The following is a 17,804-nucleotide window of genomic DNA, read 5'->3' as shown; positions in this document are numbered from 1 at the left end:
GAGTGGTTCTCCAACATTTTCTCCAGCTTTTCCTCTCCCTTGATGCTCATTTCTTTTTGTTTCCATTTTTCATGGATCCATGGGACTGTACAAAGCACAGCTCCTCCCAACAGGGGTGGGACCCCAGCAAGGTAGAAGGCCACATCATAAGAACCTAAGTGATCCCGAAGTAAACCTAGAAGAAAAAGAGGTTATCACCAAAAGAAAGATCCTTAAATCTCTGAGTTTGCCTCATTATAATACCTCACTGTAGCTTTTAGGGAAGGATTCAAATCTGAATGTCTTGACAATATTCTCTATTTTCACTTAATTTTCTTGCCCTTAAAAAGCTTTCAAATGAATAAGTATATCTTTTTTTGAGAAGAGAATATGAACTGCTAAGTCTCAATTGAAAAGATAAAGAAGGGAGGGAGTTGTTATTTTTCAGTCATAAAAGTCTGATCTTTTGGGTTTTCAGGAATCTGGCTGTATACATCAGGCCCTATCACTATGTAAAAGTACCTATAGCAGGTATAACCATGGTAGTAAAATATTCACAAGAAATCCCTGTCCTATAGACGAAGAGCATGTTGCCTTTATTTTGCATATCATAAGGTGTTTCTTTCTTATGGTGACTTAAAAAAAAATACATCCAAGAAAAATTAATGCATTTCTTCAGTCCATTATATCTTATCATCCAGTTTTCAAGGAAAGAGGAACAGTGTTGTCTCCTTATTCTAAATATCTTGGTAAATGCAATTATAAGGAAATGAAGAATTACTGGAAGGAGAGGAAAAGAAATTTAAATATATTTAAATATATTAAAATACATAATGTATATACATATATATGTATACACAATTAATAAAGGGACTTATGTCCCTCTAAAATAAAGACATTTCCTCCTGGATAACCTCTTTCCACTAGTCCTCTTATCAGTTCAGTAATATAGTCAAAAAATGAAAATAAAGTTTAATCTGGCATGACTGACAGATCAAGTATTTAAAGAGTTGACATGTGAGAAAGGGATATTTGTGATGAAGGCATGCTAACTTTTTTATCTCCCTTTTTCTTCCCATATATTTTCAAACTATTCCTTTAATAATGTTTTAGCCTTTTCACAAGTAGTAAACTCATGTTCCCTAGTCTACAATTTGCAGGCTCTATTCTTTTTTCTATTATTGTTCTGTGTTACAATTTATATGATAGGCTCCCTCAGGAACTATTCAGATATATAGTGTTGTTTGTGCCTACCCTACATGGATCCAGACTATAGGTACTACTTGAGTTCTTGTTTCTACATTTTATAGATTTTCTTTTTATTATATTTTGTTTTCATTCCAAATTCTTTCTTACCCTCCCCATTCTCCCATTCTGTATTATATATTATAGGTTTTCCAACTTTTCTCTTGTTTTCAGTTTCTTGTTTATAATTTCTCAGTATTTTCTTTTAGAATATATGCCTTATTTCATTACTTGTGCTTTCTTCTAATTTGTTTCTTCTGATCTTCTGTGAGCTTAAATTTGATTAAATAATATCTGAGTAAGACAGTGAAGGGATCTCTTAAAAGTAAAGTGCATCAATTTAGGGCATGTACTTTGCGATAAAATGACTGCCTCTTTTTGGTTACTTCCTTGTCTTAAGCTGCGTTTGGTTAATTGAGCTTCACCATCTGTCATTAAACTTGACATTATTCTACCATATCCTTAAAGCAAGAACACATAAAAACGTATAGCGTATAAATGCTTTTCTAAATAGACCAAAACCTTTAATTTACTCTACTCGGCAACATTCTGAGCTAAATGATCTTTTTCAAACACATTTAACATGTCCTCCTCAATGAGGATGTACTTTTCCCCCTAAAGAATGAACAATAAGCAAGATTTCCTCTTATAGAACTAATTATTGTGGAAGGTCATTTGCCCTGGCCATCAAGCTCAAAGGAGTCCTAAAATTTAGCAGGTAAAAAATTATTGAGAGGGCAGCACAGCCCAGTAGATAGGAATTAGTCTCAGACTTGGAAGTCTTGAATTCAAGAGCAAACCTTGCTGACTTTGAAATCTTGGTTATTTGGCTAAAGGCAAATCACTTGATTTATCAGTATCCCAGAAAACATAAACAGAGCAGATACTGATTTGCATTGGAAGAGGGAGTTTCCACATTAAAGACTTTCATACCTTGATGAAATTAAAGCCTGGATCAAAATATTAAAAATGACAACTATAAAAATGACAATGATTTTTTTATATTTACTATCACACACTTGTATGCATGTATATATACATACATATCTACATACATATACAAATGTGTTCTATATGTATGTGTGAATATACACACATATATATTTTTATTTATATATAGGTGTATATGGGTTGTCTCTCTTATTAGACTATGAATTCCTAATGAACAGGTTTTGGTTTTTAATTTTCCTTAGCACATGCCCAGTACATAGTAGTAAGTGCTTAATAAATGCTTGAGGATTTCTCTTGGCAATTATTATATTATATAAAAATCTAGATTTTTATCAATAATTAATGTATCTACAAAGAAAAGGACTAGAAAAACATTTGTGAAAACTACTCTAATTACATTTCACTTTCTTGATGTCTTTGTTTTAAATTATTTTCAAGTATTACATGTAATACAATTTGTATTATGACCAGGAAAAGCACTTGTATAACACTTTTTTATATCTTATTTGTTTCAAATTTTTTATGCATTACATGTAATATAATTACTTATTATGGCTAGGGACCTCAAAAGATTAATGTGATTCTGCTTTCTCTGAATGCTTAATACTCTCACATCTCCTATACCACTAGGATAAACCTAGGGATTATGGATAAAACTAAAATTTATTGTCTCTGCTTCTAATCCTACTAGAGCGTTAAGATAATGGCAAACAAAAAAGCATAATATTGATGACAGTTGGTCAATTAGAGGTGATGTAAGGAAGCAAAAGTAGGAAATAATTATCTAATGGTAAATAATACAATGCTACATTTACCTGCAATAGGTGGGCCCACAGTCATTGGTACAGACATGAATCCAAGCAGAAATCCTATAGCTTGGGAGACATCCTGGGCACCAACTAACTCAAAGGCAATGGGTGCCATGATAGAAATGAAGCATCCATCAAAGAGACCCATGAAAAGGCAGACAGCTATGAGTGCCCCAAAGACATTACACAGTGGAATCATCATAGACATCAGGCCAATGAACAAAAATGAGATGACCTAGAGACAAAACCAGAATGTCAGTGGTAATTACAGAAAGGAGAAAACATTGTGATCAATGAGCAGCTTTCAATCTTGGGAGTATAGATTTTTTTTTCCTATACACTCAAACAACATACATAATGACATGCAAATGATTATATCTTTGATTTTCTTACACTGTTTCATTTCTTCTTGAATTAAGTTTGTTTTTGTTTTTTTCAATTTCAGTTTGGTAAATATTTTTTTAATTCTCCCAGCAAAGTTGAAATGTAGTTGTTATACTTTCAGTCCTCGAACTGTATTAGTAGTCATCAAAACCATTTTGTATTTGTAAAAAAGAAAAAAAAGAAAAAACCCAGGCTGTGAATAGAATGGACCAGACAATGGAGAATCAGAAATAATCTAATTCTATAACACGGTGTGATGAACCTCCAAACATATAAAGAATACTGTATTTGACAAGAACTAAAAGGAAAACTAGAAAGTAATCTGACAGAAATTAGGCAGAGACCAACACCTTATAACAATTTCCAATATTTTTAAAGGTATTTATATTAAAAAATATGCCACAAAAATTTTTTTAAGAGCAAATGATATACCTTTCACAGATATACGCAGGAGACATATTCTTAACCAAACAAGGAATAAAAGCAATTGTAAAATAACCCTGAAGTTTTACCACAGACCCTGCAAACTGACAAACATGACAAAAGATGGGAACAGTCATTGTTGGAGTGACTGTAGAAAGGTGGACACTCTAATGTGTTATTGGTGGAACAATGAAACATTATAACCATTTTAGAAAGCAACTTGGAAATGTGCAAATACAGTGGCTAAAATATCTGTAGCCATTGACTCAAAGATTCCAGCAGGTAAATACCGTAAGGAGGTCACTGATTAAAAAGAGAGTTTCCACATGCAACATATTTATTGGGTAGAATTTATTGTGGTAGAAAAGAATGCAAAACGAAGTAAATGTGACATGTGAATGTATAATGGAATATATATTACTATGCTGTCAGAAGCAACAAATATGATGAAAACAGAGAAACAGGAAAAGATTTATATAAAGTGATATAAAGTCAGAGCCAATAAAACAATATACACAATTTTGATAATATAAATAAAAAAAGAGTAACATCCACAAAACATTTATTTAAAAAGATTGCAAAATTATGGAAGACTGGACTGGAAAGATATAGAAGAAACCTTTCCCTACTTCTCCCATTATTTTTTAAGATATGAGAGGTTGACGGCCATGAAATACGGCATAAAATTTTTATAATATGTGATGTTTAAATTAGTCTTGCTGATAGTCTTCTCTTTAAAAAAAATTATGAAAAATTCCTGTCTGCTAGGGAGAAATAGAAGGGATACAGGAAAAATTTTAGGCAATAAAAAAAAGATACCAATAAAAAATTTTAAAAAATAATTTCCATGATGCAAACTGGTTAAAATCCTTCTGAAAAGCTGGCTAACAATTCACAATACCATAAAATTGATCATACTTTTTGATCCCAAGATGCCATAATCAAAAGTATGCTCCCAAGTAATTTAAAATAAATGAAAGAAAAAACGCAAAGAGAATAAGCTATGTGCCAATCACTATGCTAAGTGTTTTTGCAATATTATTTAATTCTCACAAAAAAGGTGAGGTAGATGCTATTATTATCCCCATTTTATAGTTAAGGAAAATGAGACAGGAAAAGTTTAAATAACTGAACCAAGATCACACAGCTAATAAGTGTCTGAAGCTAGATTTGAATTTATGTCTTCCTGACTCCAGGCCACATTATTTACTGATTGTACCCATGAACCGTTCTCTACATAAATACAGTTGGAGCTATATTATTGGATAAATAGGTTGTAGTACATGTAAATGTACCACATTACAATGGCAAATGAGGAATAAAAAGAAATGTAGAAATACAAAAATCAAAAAATGTAGAACTAGAAAGATTCTCTCTTTCTCTATCTCTCAAAAATTAATTTATTTTTAATACACATTGCTTTAATGAATCAGGTTGGGAAAGGAAAATCAGAACAAAAGGAAAAACCATGGAAGAGGGGAAAAAAGTGAACATAGCATGTGTTGATTTACATTTAATCTCCATAGTTCTTTTTCTAGATGCAGACAGGCATTTTCTATCCAAGTCTATTGGGATTACCTTGGATCACTGAGAAGGACCAAGTCTTTCATAGTTGATTATCACACTTTCTTGCTCTTATTATATATGATGTATTCCTGGTTCTGCTTATTTCACTCAGCCTCAGTTTGTATAAATCTTTCCAGGCCTTTCCAAAATCTGCTTCTTCATCAAAAAATTAATTTTTTCAGTTGGAGTTTTCTTTGCAAAGAGACTGGAGTGATTTACCATTTCCTTTTCCAGCTCATTTTACAAATGAAGAAATGAGGCAAACAGGGCAAAGTGAGTGGTTCAAGGTCAAAAATCAACAAATGTAGAACTAGAGGGACAAATATATATACTCCATTGCTCTATTCACTGTGCTACCTAGCTGCCTTATATTTATTATACAATACCTGTTACTTAGATATGGATGTTTAGCCAATGATCAAAAGGGGTTTTAGAGGAAATCGCTTATATTATCATCTATTGTGTACTTTTGATTGCAAATGTTTTTGAAAGTGGTGCTCGATAATTAGTGATGCTAACAATGTTTTTTTGAGAAAAGAAATACTCTACTATTTTTTTAATCAAAGTTACCTCTAGCTACTTACTTCCTGTGTGGGATAGCAGTATGATGTAACAGAAAGAAAACAGAAACTAGAAGAAACCAATCCTGATTTCTGGAAGTTAGTTTGGAAATAATTCTTTATGTGAGTTTGAGGAAGACATTTATTCTTGGTTCTGTCATCTGTAAAATGGGGTATTAGAATAAAATTAGATAGCTAATACAAAGAATCTTTGTGAACATGTGAATGTAAAAACCTACATATGTGTGAAAAGGTATAAGGGGTTATTATTTTCATAGCCCACATAGTCATAATAACTCCTGAAGTTTTTAACTTCAGGCTGATTCTTAATATAGCTATATATGTAAAAAGACATCCAAGATTTTATCTGTCAAAACTGAACTGATAAAATCTGAATGCCATATAAATATTTACAATTTCATTTCTTTATTCATCACTTCCAAGGAAGGGTCTTCAAGCTACCTTACCCTTCTTTGGCCAATTAGTTTCTCTTTTATTGTAGTTGCCACTGCCTAGCTAAGCAAAAAGATAGATTCTAGCTCCTTGGAGCACAATTATTCCTACATGCAGTAAACAGAGTAGCCTACTTTGGCACAGATTGCTTTATGCCATTATTTTGTAATATATTTATATATTGAGAAGTCTAAAAAAAGCGAGCAATAAAGCAAAATATTAATCACTTAAATATTGATTTGTTATATTCCAGAGGAAGGCACTAGAAAATTCTACAATTAGATTTTTTTCTTCCCAAAAGTACATTGTGGGAAATATAGAACAGTTTGGGAGGACAAATAAGATTGTCTTAGTTTCCAGTTTCCTAAAAATATAAAATGCCAAGATTTCCAGTCATAATATGTTTCAGGTTCTGAGAAAAGACCTCCTTGGAGTCAGGTTCTGGAGCCAAAAATAAAAGTATTTCTTATTATTGCCTTTTCCCCACCTATCACAGGGAACAGACAAGAAGTTTTGGCAAGAAGTCATCTGTACACCTTGCCTAGAGATTTGACTCTGAATCAAGAAGAAAATGAATTGCAGATGTTTCACCTGGCTGAGAGCAAGAACAAACACATTTCATGAGTAAAGCTCTCCTTTAGATGCTAATGTTCTTCTAAGCTTCTTTACTTTGAGAGTATTGCCAGTCTCGAACCTATACCTCTGCATTAAATAATACAAGGTAATAGAGCCATGCCTTCCTAATCTAGACTCAAATCACAAAGCAAGAGAGTCATATATGTGCTATTTTCTGTGTGTGTGTGTGTGTGTGTGTGTGTGTGTGTGTGTGTGTGTGTAGAACTATGTTTATGGAATATTGCAAATACTATCAGACATAACACTATACCTATATATTGTTTGGTTTTTCCAAACCAATTCCACACCTTTTTATTCTTTTTTTATCATGAATGGTTCCCTTGGGATGGTGGAAAAAGACATTTAAAAATTAAGATGATTTAAAGACAAAAATTTAAAAAATAATTCATCAGCACTGTGTAAAACATAGCACAAAAAAGTCATTGTTTTATTCACTGGAAGAAATAAAAACATTTTTTAAAAATCTAAACCATATCATAAGTTATTTTAAAAAATAATAAATGCTTAGAATATCTACATTTCTTTTGCTAGGAAAGAAAAAGAAGTAACTATCCACAAATATAGAATGAATGTACCACCCCCAATGGCCATTAGAGGTCTCCCTTGGCTTTCAGAGATGTAACATGTTTTAGAGCTTTGTATCTGCTTTCTTTGGTTAAGTGGCTAAAATACTTATAAGTGCAGATACTAATATATTAAAATCTATTCTAAACAGTTAGTAAAAGAGAGTGGACAAAGTATTTATTTCAAATGCCTAATAATAGTAATTAAAAGTTTATAAATGACTACTGTATCTTTTGAACTTCATATTACAATAAACTAAGGAAGTTAGGGAAAACCTGAATTTAAATACTGCCTCAGACACTGTATAAATTGCTCTTTTAGCCTTGATTTCTTTGTATGCAAAGTGGGGAAAATATAGCACCTACCTCCCAGGATTATGAGGATTAAAGGAGATAACTTGTAAAATACTTAGAGCCTCTATATAAATGCTTTTATTAATTATTATAAGGGTCAGATATCAAGAAAAACTGAAAACCATGAAAGCTAAGTAACTTGTCTATTATTAAAACAAGTAATAAGCAGGGAAATCAGGGGAACTGGGACGAAAACCCATTTTATCCGGCTCTATAAAGCAGCTTCATAGTGGATAACAGGGATTTTTGTGATTCAAGAACCAAATTAAAATCCAATTAAACAATTGTGTGCTGAGTAACTACAATGTGCAAGGCTCTATGCTTTCAAGGGAATATTCATCAAGTTGAATTAATTCATTCAGGTGAATTTTCATGGAATATATATATCAGTAGTGAGCCAAGAACTCCCTAGCAGTTCTCAACTGACTGGTAACACTACTGGAGGCAGCTCATACGTGGAAATCTCACAAGGCAAAAAAAGCATAGATTCCACGCATGATAACAAGAATTAGGACAAATAAACTGACCTTCCTTGAAAAATTATCGAGCAAAGAGAACATTTTGCTTCCAAAGTATTCTGAGCTGGGAGAGAAAAGGAAAATGTTGTTTGATCTCTTAACTTTTAAGCTGATTTGCCTATGGAAAAAAATATATATATTTAAAAAACTATTTCAGTAAGCTATTTCCAATTTTTACAGAACCTAAGGTTTCTCAAAATATTATTTTAATTGTGGTAGAAAAACAAAATGACATTTCAACAAATAGTAACCAAAGAAGATAATTTTGTTTATAAGTAATAGAAAAAGAAGATACCTGTAAGTAAACTTTTTTAACACCAGGCACAAAGTCTGCAATTCTGCCAAAGACCAGTCGTCCAACTCCTGAAGTGATTCCAATGCACATTAGAGTTACTTCTTTATTTGATTCATCTGCAAATCTCTCTTTTATATGATTCATCTTTAGGTTAAAAAAAGAAAAGAAAAGAAAAGAAACACTATTTAACATATTCAGGAAATTCTCCATTGGTGTGGCACTGCACATGTCATTTGTTCACATTGTATGTTCAAGCTGTTATACTCAATTCAAATTTGACCTCAGACACTTCTAGTTGTATGATCTATGGCATATTATTTAACCACTATTTGCCTCAGTTTCCCCATCTATAAAATGGGAATACTCCCAGGGTTATTGTGAGTGAAATAATAAGATGCTTAATAAAGTATCTGGCACATATATACATTTTATGTGTGTATATATACTGTAAGTGCTATATACATTTTAACTATTATAATGTTAACTATTATTGTATGGTGATTTTCCTACAAGCATACACATGAAAGGTAACCTATATGGTACCAAAAGCTGAAGGAAGAAGGAGCAAGGTTCATGAATTCCCTCCCAAACCATGACTGAGAGGATACCTAACTAATTCTCAACTCACAGAACTCAGAATTGAAAGGAAACTTAATGGATACTCTAGCCTAGTGTATACTGGAAGCTTTTTTATATTATACTTAATAAGTAATCACTCAGTTTTTGCTTAAAAACCTCCACAGAAGCATGACCATAATTCCTACTGCAAGGAGTAGCTCTTTTGACCTCAGGAGCTCTGAGCTCTACTGATCTACCACTCAGGTATCTGTAGTAAATACATAAACAAAATGGTGGGCCTCCAGGGCTACCAAGTTGCCTAACAAGGGATAAACTGGTCCAGATTAGAATTCAAGCAGATCAAAACTCACATTCTAATTATTAGTGTCATAGGGGCATGAATAGCCAGGAAAAAAAAAAAAAAAAGGAAATTAAGGAACTATCTCCTATGGCAGCCCATTTTATTTTGGGATAAATGCAAGAATTTAAATGCCTACTACATGCAAGACACTATGCTAGGCTCTGGCTAATTCAAGGACAAAAGATCCAATTCCTGTAAATTAAATTAATTTAAATTTAAAATTTAAAAGTAAATTAAATTCTACTAGAGAAAATAATTTATTAATTTCTCTTTATACAATGCCAAAATTACTCCATCACATCATTTTGCCTAGTGAAGTTAGAACAAATCTATTTCTTCTTCCAAGATAATCCCCTTCAGATACTTGAAAGATAATTATCATGCATTCCACTAAAGTTTCTCTCCTCTCAAAGCTAATTTTCAACCAATAAACATTATTAAATGCCTACTAGGTGTCAGGCACTGGGCTAAACCCTGGGGACATAGAAAGAAGCAAAACACAGTCCCTGCCCCTCAAGTAGTTTACAGGCAGATCACATGCAAATAAAGAGATACAAAGCAAACTAGATAAAAGATAACTGGGAAATAATTAACAGAAGGAAGGTATTGGAATTAAAAGGTATTAGGGAAAATTTCCGGTAGAAAATGTAATTTTAGTTGGGATTGTAGAAAGCCAGGAAAGGTGCAGATGAAAAGTGAAAATACTCCCATGTGGAACAGTCAGAAAAGTACCTTGTGCCAAAATATGGAGCACCTTGTTCTTGAAATATCCAGGAGGCAAGGTCATATAAAATTTTCTCAGGGGAAAAGTGGAAAAAGTTTAAGAGCGAAAATGCCATCAAAGCTTGGCAAGTGGGGGATTATAGCACTGATCACATTGTTGTATGATGCTAATAATTTAGCAAAAAATTGAGAAAAAAAATCCCCTTTTCAATTGTATGATAGTGGGGCAAGTCACTTAACTTCCCTTGACTTATTTATCTTACTATGAAGGGTATAAGAATCCTTGAATTTAGGACTATAGTGAGGATAAAATGAAATAATGAATACAAAGTACTTCCCACTATGTAAATGTCAAATATTATATTAGTCACTTCTGTGACCCAGAGACTGTAGGAATCTTTGTAAAAACAAATTGCTAAAAAGCAATTACTAACCAATGATGACCTTTCCATAGCATTAGTGAACAGAGACAAACAATGAAATCTTTTCCATACAATGTAATTGTTGATTTAACAGTATGGATCCTACTATATGATCAGGAGACTTAGCTAAAGTACAATTAGTGGAAAATGTATCATTTATTTAATTCAACCCATCCAAGGTCTAACTAAAGCAGGATGGTTCCCAAATGTTTTTATCTCTATCAGTTGAAACTGGGGTAATTAAGTTTTAAAAACTTATGTTATATTAAAGGTTTGCAAAGTGATTTTCTTTCTGTTGTGCGGTGATCTTTTTCTTCTCAAAACGCAGCCAGGTGATAAAAGTTCAGATCTTTTATTATCTCCAATATAGCCCAGTTAGCTTAGAGGCCTATCTCTCTGCTTGGTTCCAAGAGCTCTCTCCGAATGTCTCCAAATCCAAAGGTCTGGTCCTTCAGCCTCTGCCTCTGCTTTCTTCAGCCTCCAGCCAGCTCCAGTCTTCATGTCATTCCGGTGAAATCTCAACTTGTAGCTTCTTCACTCTCAAGAACTTCTTCTGCCCCCAGCCAGCCAAGTGGAAAAAATGTATTCTTCCATAGATCCCTCATCGCTGGCCTTTTATCTGACTCTTCTGAGAGAATGGGATTATGGGTTTTCTCCCATAGTGCTCTCTGGCCCAACGAGCTTCAAGGGAGGTATGAACTCATTGAACTCCAATGAGTAAAGGTGTGAACACAAGCCTTGTATTAATTAGTTCTACTTAGTACCTTGTTTCAGGTTCTGCCCAAAACATCTTCTTGTAAGATTAGATCAACTCTAATTAGTTAGCAGTTAGTAAGGATTCCAACACTGTTGAGCACTTTAGAAGGTTGGATTGTTTTGGAAAACACCCAGTGAAGCATAACAACTCATATTTGTGTGACACTTCAAGGTCTATGAAGGACTTAGATCATGTATTTCTAGTTCCATAAAAGACCATTTTTTTCTTTATGCAAGCAAGCAGGAAGGCATTTTTGTAATTTTGGATTCCAAAGATATAAAAGTCAGACAGATTAAAAGAGTAATACCATAAGTAGGAGGTTTTAGGGAAAAGAAGTTAGCTAGCTTTGAATTGATTTCAGGCTACAGGGGACTTTTAGACCTTCCCAAAGTAAATCCAAGCACCCAAAATAGTACTGCAAGAGAATAAGTTGAGGTGGAAGGAAGTGAGCTTATCATTCTCATCATAATGAACAATTATGTTGGGGAAAAAGGAAAGCTCAGAGATGATTAGGAACTATCTTTTGGGATGGATGTAGTCTCCAAACAAAACTAATCAAGATATAGAAAAAATTGAACCACCCTACCTTTACCCCAATCTCTGCAAAGTGGTAGAAGGGAATTCTTCTCTCCTTTGGGATCAGAATTGATATTTGTAATTTTGCAACATTAAATTAGGATATATATATATATTTCTACTAATGATTTGGATAAAAGCAACTTTATCAAATTTGCAGATGATACAAAAGAAGGAGGGATGGTTAAAGTTTCTAAATTAAGAGATAATGCAGTAGGTTTAAACAGAAAGGCTTAATCTTAAGTTAAATACAAGATAAGGGAAGAAAGAGAGAGCCATTCAATGTTGGGTTTTTAGTAGATTGAAAGTGTGAGTCAACAGTGAGACAATGCAGCCAAAAAAGCTAATAGTACAATAAGACAGGAAAAAGGATCAAAGATCACATGGTCACACATGTTTGACTCTGATAATCTGGAGCAGGGCTTCTTAAACTTTTTCTTGCATATAATAGGCACTTAAAATTCTTGCATTAGCTTAGATTTGTCCCAAAATAAAATGGGCTGTCACAGGAAACAGTGGGTTCCTTAATTTAGCTCTTGTCTTTTCCTGGTTAATTGCTAAAAAACAAAGACAAAAAAAAAACAACAAAATACACACACACACACACACACACACACACACACACACACACACACACCAATGACAAGAACAACCACCCTTTTCTATGCTAAAACAAAATAAAAACCATGATTAGCTGGTCATTTGTAGCATAATAATTTTTTTTTTAATCTGAAAAAAATAAAGTTCTGAGTCCTAGAAATCTCATCTCTCCATGACTAGTCTACTGTCCCTTCAGGCAACCAAACCTAGAGCTTACTCCTCTCCCCTGATCTCCATTTTTACATTTCCAGCTGCCCAGTGAACATCACTACCTGATTTTCCAACTGGTATTTCTGGGTCTATCTAATCAGTCTGCACACGTATTCTCCATCTTTCTCTCTGTCCCTCCCTAACTCACCCTGGAGCCACTCAGGGGCACAGTCCTAATACTGATTGACTCTGAAGATCTTACCTGTTCCATTTTTCTTACCTGGACTGGTCCACTCCTCCTTAGAAAGCCTGGGGTAGGAGGAGGTCCTCCACTCCCAGGGGCTCTTCACATTTGTGACTTTAGACCTACTGCAGCTCAATACTCCAGAACTTATTAGTTACAACCTTAGCCAGTAATAGGGATTACAAGTATACACCATTACTACATCCACTCCAAAATCTTTTCTATCTGTCTCTTTCCATTCCCAGTATTGCTGGCAGTGCCTTTTTCCATTTATACTACCACTACACCAAAACCTTAGCTAATTATACCTAAACTATTGTAATGACAAGTCTTTCTGTTCCTTCCCACTTTTCAATTATGACTCTTAATGCCACTGGGATCAATATTCCAAAAAATATTTTGATAAAACTAGAATAAAAAAATAACCAGAGCAATGAAATTGCATTCAACATGAAAAGGCAACAAAATTCAGGTCACATGTTAATATCAGACTGTCAAAGTTAAAGGGAAAGCTTTTCTTCTTTCTGTTAACAAATCAATAAGCTGTTTGGGGAGGAATGTAGTTATATATAAATAAAATATCACTTTACTACTCCTCCCCCAATCAAAAAACAATGGATTGCTCTTTTTCTGTCTGCAGAATTCCTAAACTATCTCTACCTAACCTACATTTCTAACCTGTGTATTTCACTAGTCTCCAGCCAAATTCATTTACTTATTGGCTTCTAAATATGCTTGTGCTTTCTAACCTCCATGTTTTGTTCGTACCTCCTTCCTTACTCATCTGTCATTTTAAATTCTAAGCATCTCTTCAGACCTAGATTCCCATGAGTTTTCCTTGACTACTTTTTCCCAGTGATTTATCACTCTAATTTCTATGATCACTGTTTCATAATTAATCAATCACTTAATGAATTATGATCTTTCTCTGGTGGCAATGGTAAATTAAATTATATTGTTACTTAAATTCTGTGATGGTATATTTTCTCTGTAGCTAAATCATAAGCTTATTGAAGACAGTAACCACGTCTTATTCATTCCTCTTTTCCTGTCTTTCTATTTATGATTATGTTAGTCACCATCCTATAACTATCTAAAGGCATTAATTAAGAAACTTTCAAATCACCTTCTAACTTTCAATGTGATTCAACCCACAGGTACCTTCTTTTCTCTTATGTTATATCTTCTTTAAAATTAAAACTCCTCCTGAAGTCAAGAGGACCCGAGTTCAAATCTGATCTCAGACACATAACACTTCCAGCTTAATGGATAAAAAAGGGAAAACATTATCTGGAGAGAATGATTGTCCAGAAGATTACAAAGTATAAAATTAGAAATAGAAGCAACTTTAGCAATCATCTCATTTTGCAGCTAAGGAAACCAAGGCCCTAAAGGCTAAGTGGCTTGTCCAAAGATCACATGTCATAAATACCAAAGCTAGGATTTTAATAATGAGTATTTTCTGAATCGAGGTCTACTGCTTTTTCCATTGCAACACAATATGGGAAACTGGAGAGTAGCAGCAATAACTATAAGTTAAATAAAATGTCTGGTGATATAGCAAATACTGAAATTGGTCACATAAAAAGAGGCAGTAGAAGGAACAGGATGCTATTTCTATCAGTATGTTGATTGTATCATGGTTTGTGCTGCCAAGACAGCCAACAAATTGGTTTAATTTAAGTATATCTTGAAAGCTTCTTATGTAAAATGCATTTTAACTAAAACCCAGAGCAAGAAAACTGTGGTAGTTGCCAACATTGGTACCCAAAACTATATCAATTGAATAATAGATTTAGTTACCATTTCAGAGAACATCACTGGAAAGGGCTCCAGACAAGTTTTAAATACCTAAAGCAGAGCATGTGGGGTATAATTTTATGTACAAGAGAATTTGTTGGGAATTTGAATCCTAATTCCATTCAATGTGTTAATCCACCTCTGAGAACACTCACAGTATGTATTCTTCTATGTTTTTAATAGACATTCTTCAGTGTTGGCAAGAAAATGAATTGCCATTCATTGCTTTGATGTGATTAGTAGCACCTGGCTGCCAAATTGCTATTTGAAAAATAATTACCCTCTATTAGTGGTTGATTTTTCACCTGCTCCACTTCATAAACTTTGAAAAGAATCTTTCAGTGATGATTCAATTTTACAGGTAAATTTCTACCTTAAGAGAACATGATGGATTGTCAAACAAATTATGTTTAAATGGAAACCGATTGTTGCTCTCCACAAGGAATATAGACTTGTTTGTTTATGTATGCTTCAATGTATTAGGCATCTGGAAAGTTTTGTGTGTGTATGTATGTGTGTGTGTGAATTAAGTAATATATGGAACATGAGAATCTAAAATGCAAAACCCTAAAGGTAGAGGCACCAGGAAAGTTAAGTGCTGCTCTACTGAGACTTATACTACCTTATTCTCCTGACCATCTCTTTTTTTCATCTCACTTTTCTCCACTGAGATGCATGCTAGGCAAACATAAAAACTGAACAAAAAGACAGAAAACTATTAACACATTCAATTTAACAAATATTAAGCACCTACCATGTGGCTACCAAGTCATTGTAATTATTAATTTAATGATATTTGTAAAAACAAATAGATTAAAGCACTTTCACTACAGAACACTCACTTCCCTAGGCAGTCAGTCATCAATAACCTACTAACTGCTGGGGATTCAAAGAGAGACAAAAGGCAATTTCTGCTCTAGAGGAGTTCATAGTCTCTTGGGGGAGACAAAAAGCAAACAACTAGGTGCAAAAAGGCTATCAACACGATAAATTAAAGCGAATCAACAAAGGGTACTAGGGAAGTATGAGATTCAGAGTTGATGTGATCTTGGCAGGAAAATGAGTGCATGACAATGATCTTGGAAATTTATCTGTACCTAAAACAAGACCAGATTACTGAACAATCACCAAAAAAATATTCAAAACCTTCCCTGAAGCACAATTAAAACAGACCATTTTTTCCTGTGATTTTATTTTCTTTTGTGGTAAAAGGACATCCTAAGAGAAGCTACAGAAATATTCTATTTTTAATTCATTAAGGTTTTTGATCACATCCCACATACAATCTCATTGACAAGCTAGGGAAATCATGATCTTGGCTTTGAGGACCCAATGCAAATAAAGTGAGGGTACAGAATGGCTACCTATTAGAACCAGAACTGAGGAGTTTCTTTAGCAGTTTTTTTTTTTCAAAACACTGAATTTCAGAACCCCTACTCTGTTCCTTTCTTCAGTTTATAATCAGATGTACAGGTGACACAAAATAAAATATGGTTATTCGAACTTTGGGAGACAAATATAAAGTACAAACAGACCATAACCAATTGCATATAACAAGTTTTTGCAAAAATAGGATGAAATTCCATAAAGGCAATTATGGACACAAAATAAAGTTTAAAATGAATGAAAGTTGGTAGGGTATAAATGTAAAAGAAAAAGATCTGAAAATATAATTCACCCTGAAACTGAATAGAACTTTGTAGTCTTCTCTGTTTCTTCTTTCTCCCTTTCTTATATCCAATATCCAGTTGGATATTGTCAAGTCTTATCTGACCTACCTCCACAACATTTCTCCTATCTGTCCCTACTGACTATTAACAAACCTCTGAAGAGCTTCATTGTCAATTACCTAGACTATTGCAATTGCTTTCTATTTAGTATCTCCACTTCTGATCTTTCCTTTCTGCCCGTCATCCTCTATATAGGGGTCAAACTGATATTCCTAAGACATAGATCTGACCATGTCACTTCTCCTTCTCTCAAACTGAAAATCTCCAATGGTTCTCTAATGCATTTAGAGTAAAATATAAAATTTCCACAACCTGGGTCCCATCTATCTTTCTAGTCTGATTTGTTATAAATTTCATTCATACATTGTGAAAACTGGTCTATTAGCTGTTCCATTGTATTCAAGTTGACGATGAAATGTAATTTCAAAATTCATCATCCACATCTTCCTACTACACTTATTAGAATTCGATCCTTAGCTGGACAACTTTGAAAACAAGGCTTTTGATCACGTCCCACTTAAAATCTCATTGACAGTGTAGTATTTATTACCTATTATATAGGTTTTCTTCAAATGGACTTTTATTACTTTATATTGAATCATTTCTTATGTTATGTTATGAAAATGACAATATTCTTTTCTTATTTTGTAATTTTTAAAATAAAATTTAAAACTAAAAAATTAAAACTAGAGTTTAATCTCCATCTTTATCATTTAGAATTTCCATCTTCCTTTAACATAAAATTTATCTACCACTTCCTCCCACATGAAACTTTTTACTGATCATTCACATTTAACAAAATGACTTATTTTGTAAAAATTTTGTATATATTAAAATAAGTAGTGCTATGTGCCCCCTTTGCCTTCTTAGTAAAATATAAGATCTTTAACAAGAGAGATTTTTAAAACTATTGCATGCACAGTGCTTTTTCATGTAGTAAACAATTACAATGTGAATTTAAATGAGGAAAAACACCCACTCACCTCCCTAAAAAGTACATTGTTAAAAAGTATACTATGTAAAGTACAGGAATTCTTCTGAAGTGACTCTATGAAAACCAGGAAAAGAATGTAACACAATGAAATGAATACGCAAAGTAAAGAGTCAAGAGAATGAATTTCAGACCTGATTTGGACTACATTATTTC

General features: G+C 33.3%; 1 protein-coding gene across 1 annotated transcript in view; it reads right to left on the bottom strand.

The window, feature by feature from the left end:
• SLC16A10 (solute carrier family 16 member 10) overlaps window positions 1-17,804 on the bottom strand; it is a 112,792-nt gene that overhangs the window by 10,036 nt on the left and 84,952 nt on the right. The window contains 3 exon segments of the mRNA XM_051997547.1: window positions 3-175; window positions 2,991-3,219; window positions 8,737-8,880. Coding sequence (XP_051853507.1) covers window positions 3-175; window positions 2,991-3,219; window positions 8,737-8,880 — 546 coding nt within the window.

The sequence above is a fragment of the Antechinus flavipes genome, chromosome 4 (assembly GCF_016432865.1).
Source record: "Antechinus flavipes isolate AdamAnt ecotype Samford, QLD, Australia chromosome 4, AdamAnt_v2, whole genome shotgun sequence".
Taxonomy (NCBI): Eukaryota; Metazoa; Chordata; class Mammalia; order Dasyuromorphia; family Dasyuridae; genus Antechinus; species Antechinus flavipes.
The sequence above is the reverse complement of the archived record's forward strand: the minus strand, read 5'-3'. Positions and strand labels throughout refer to the sequence as shown.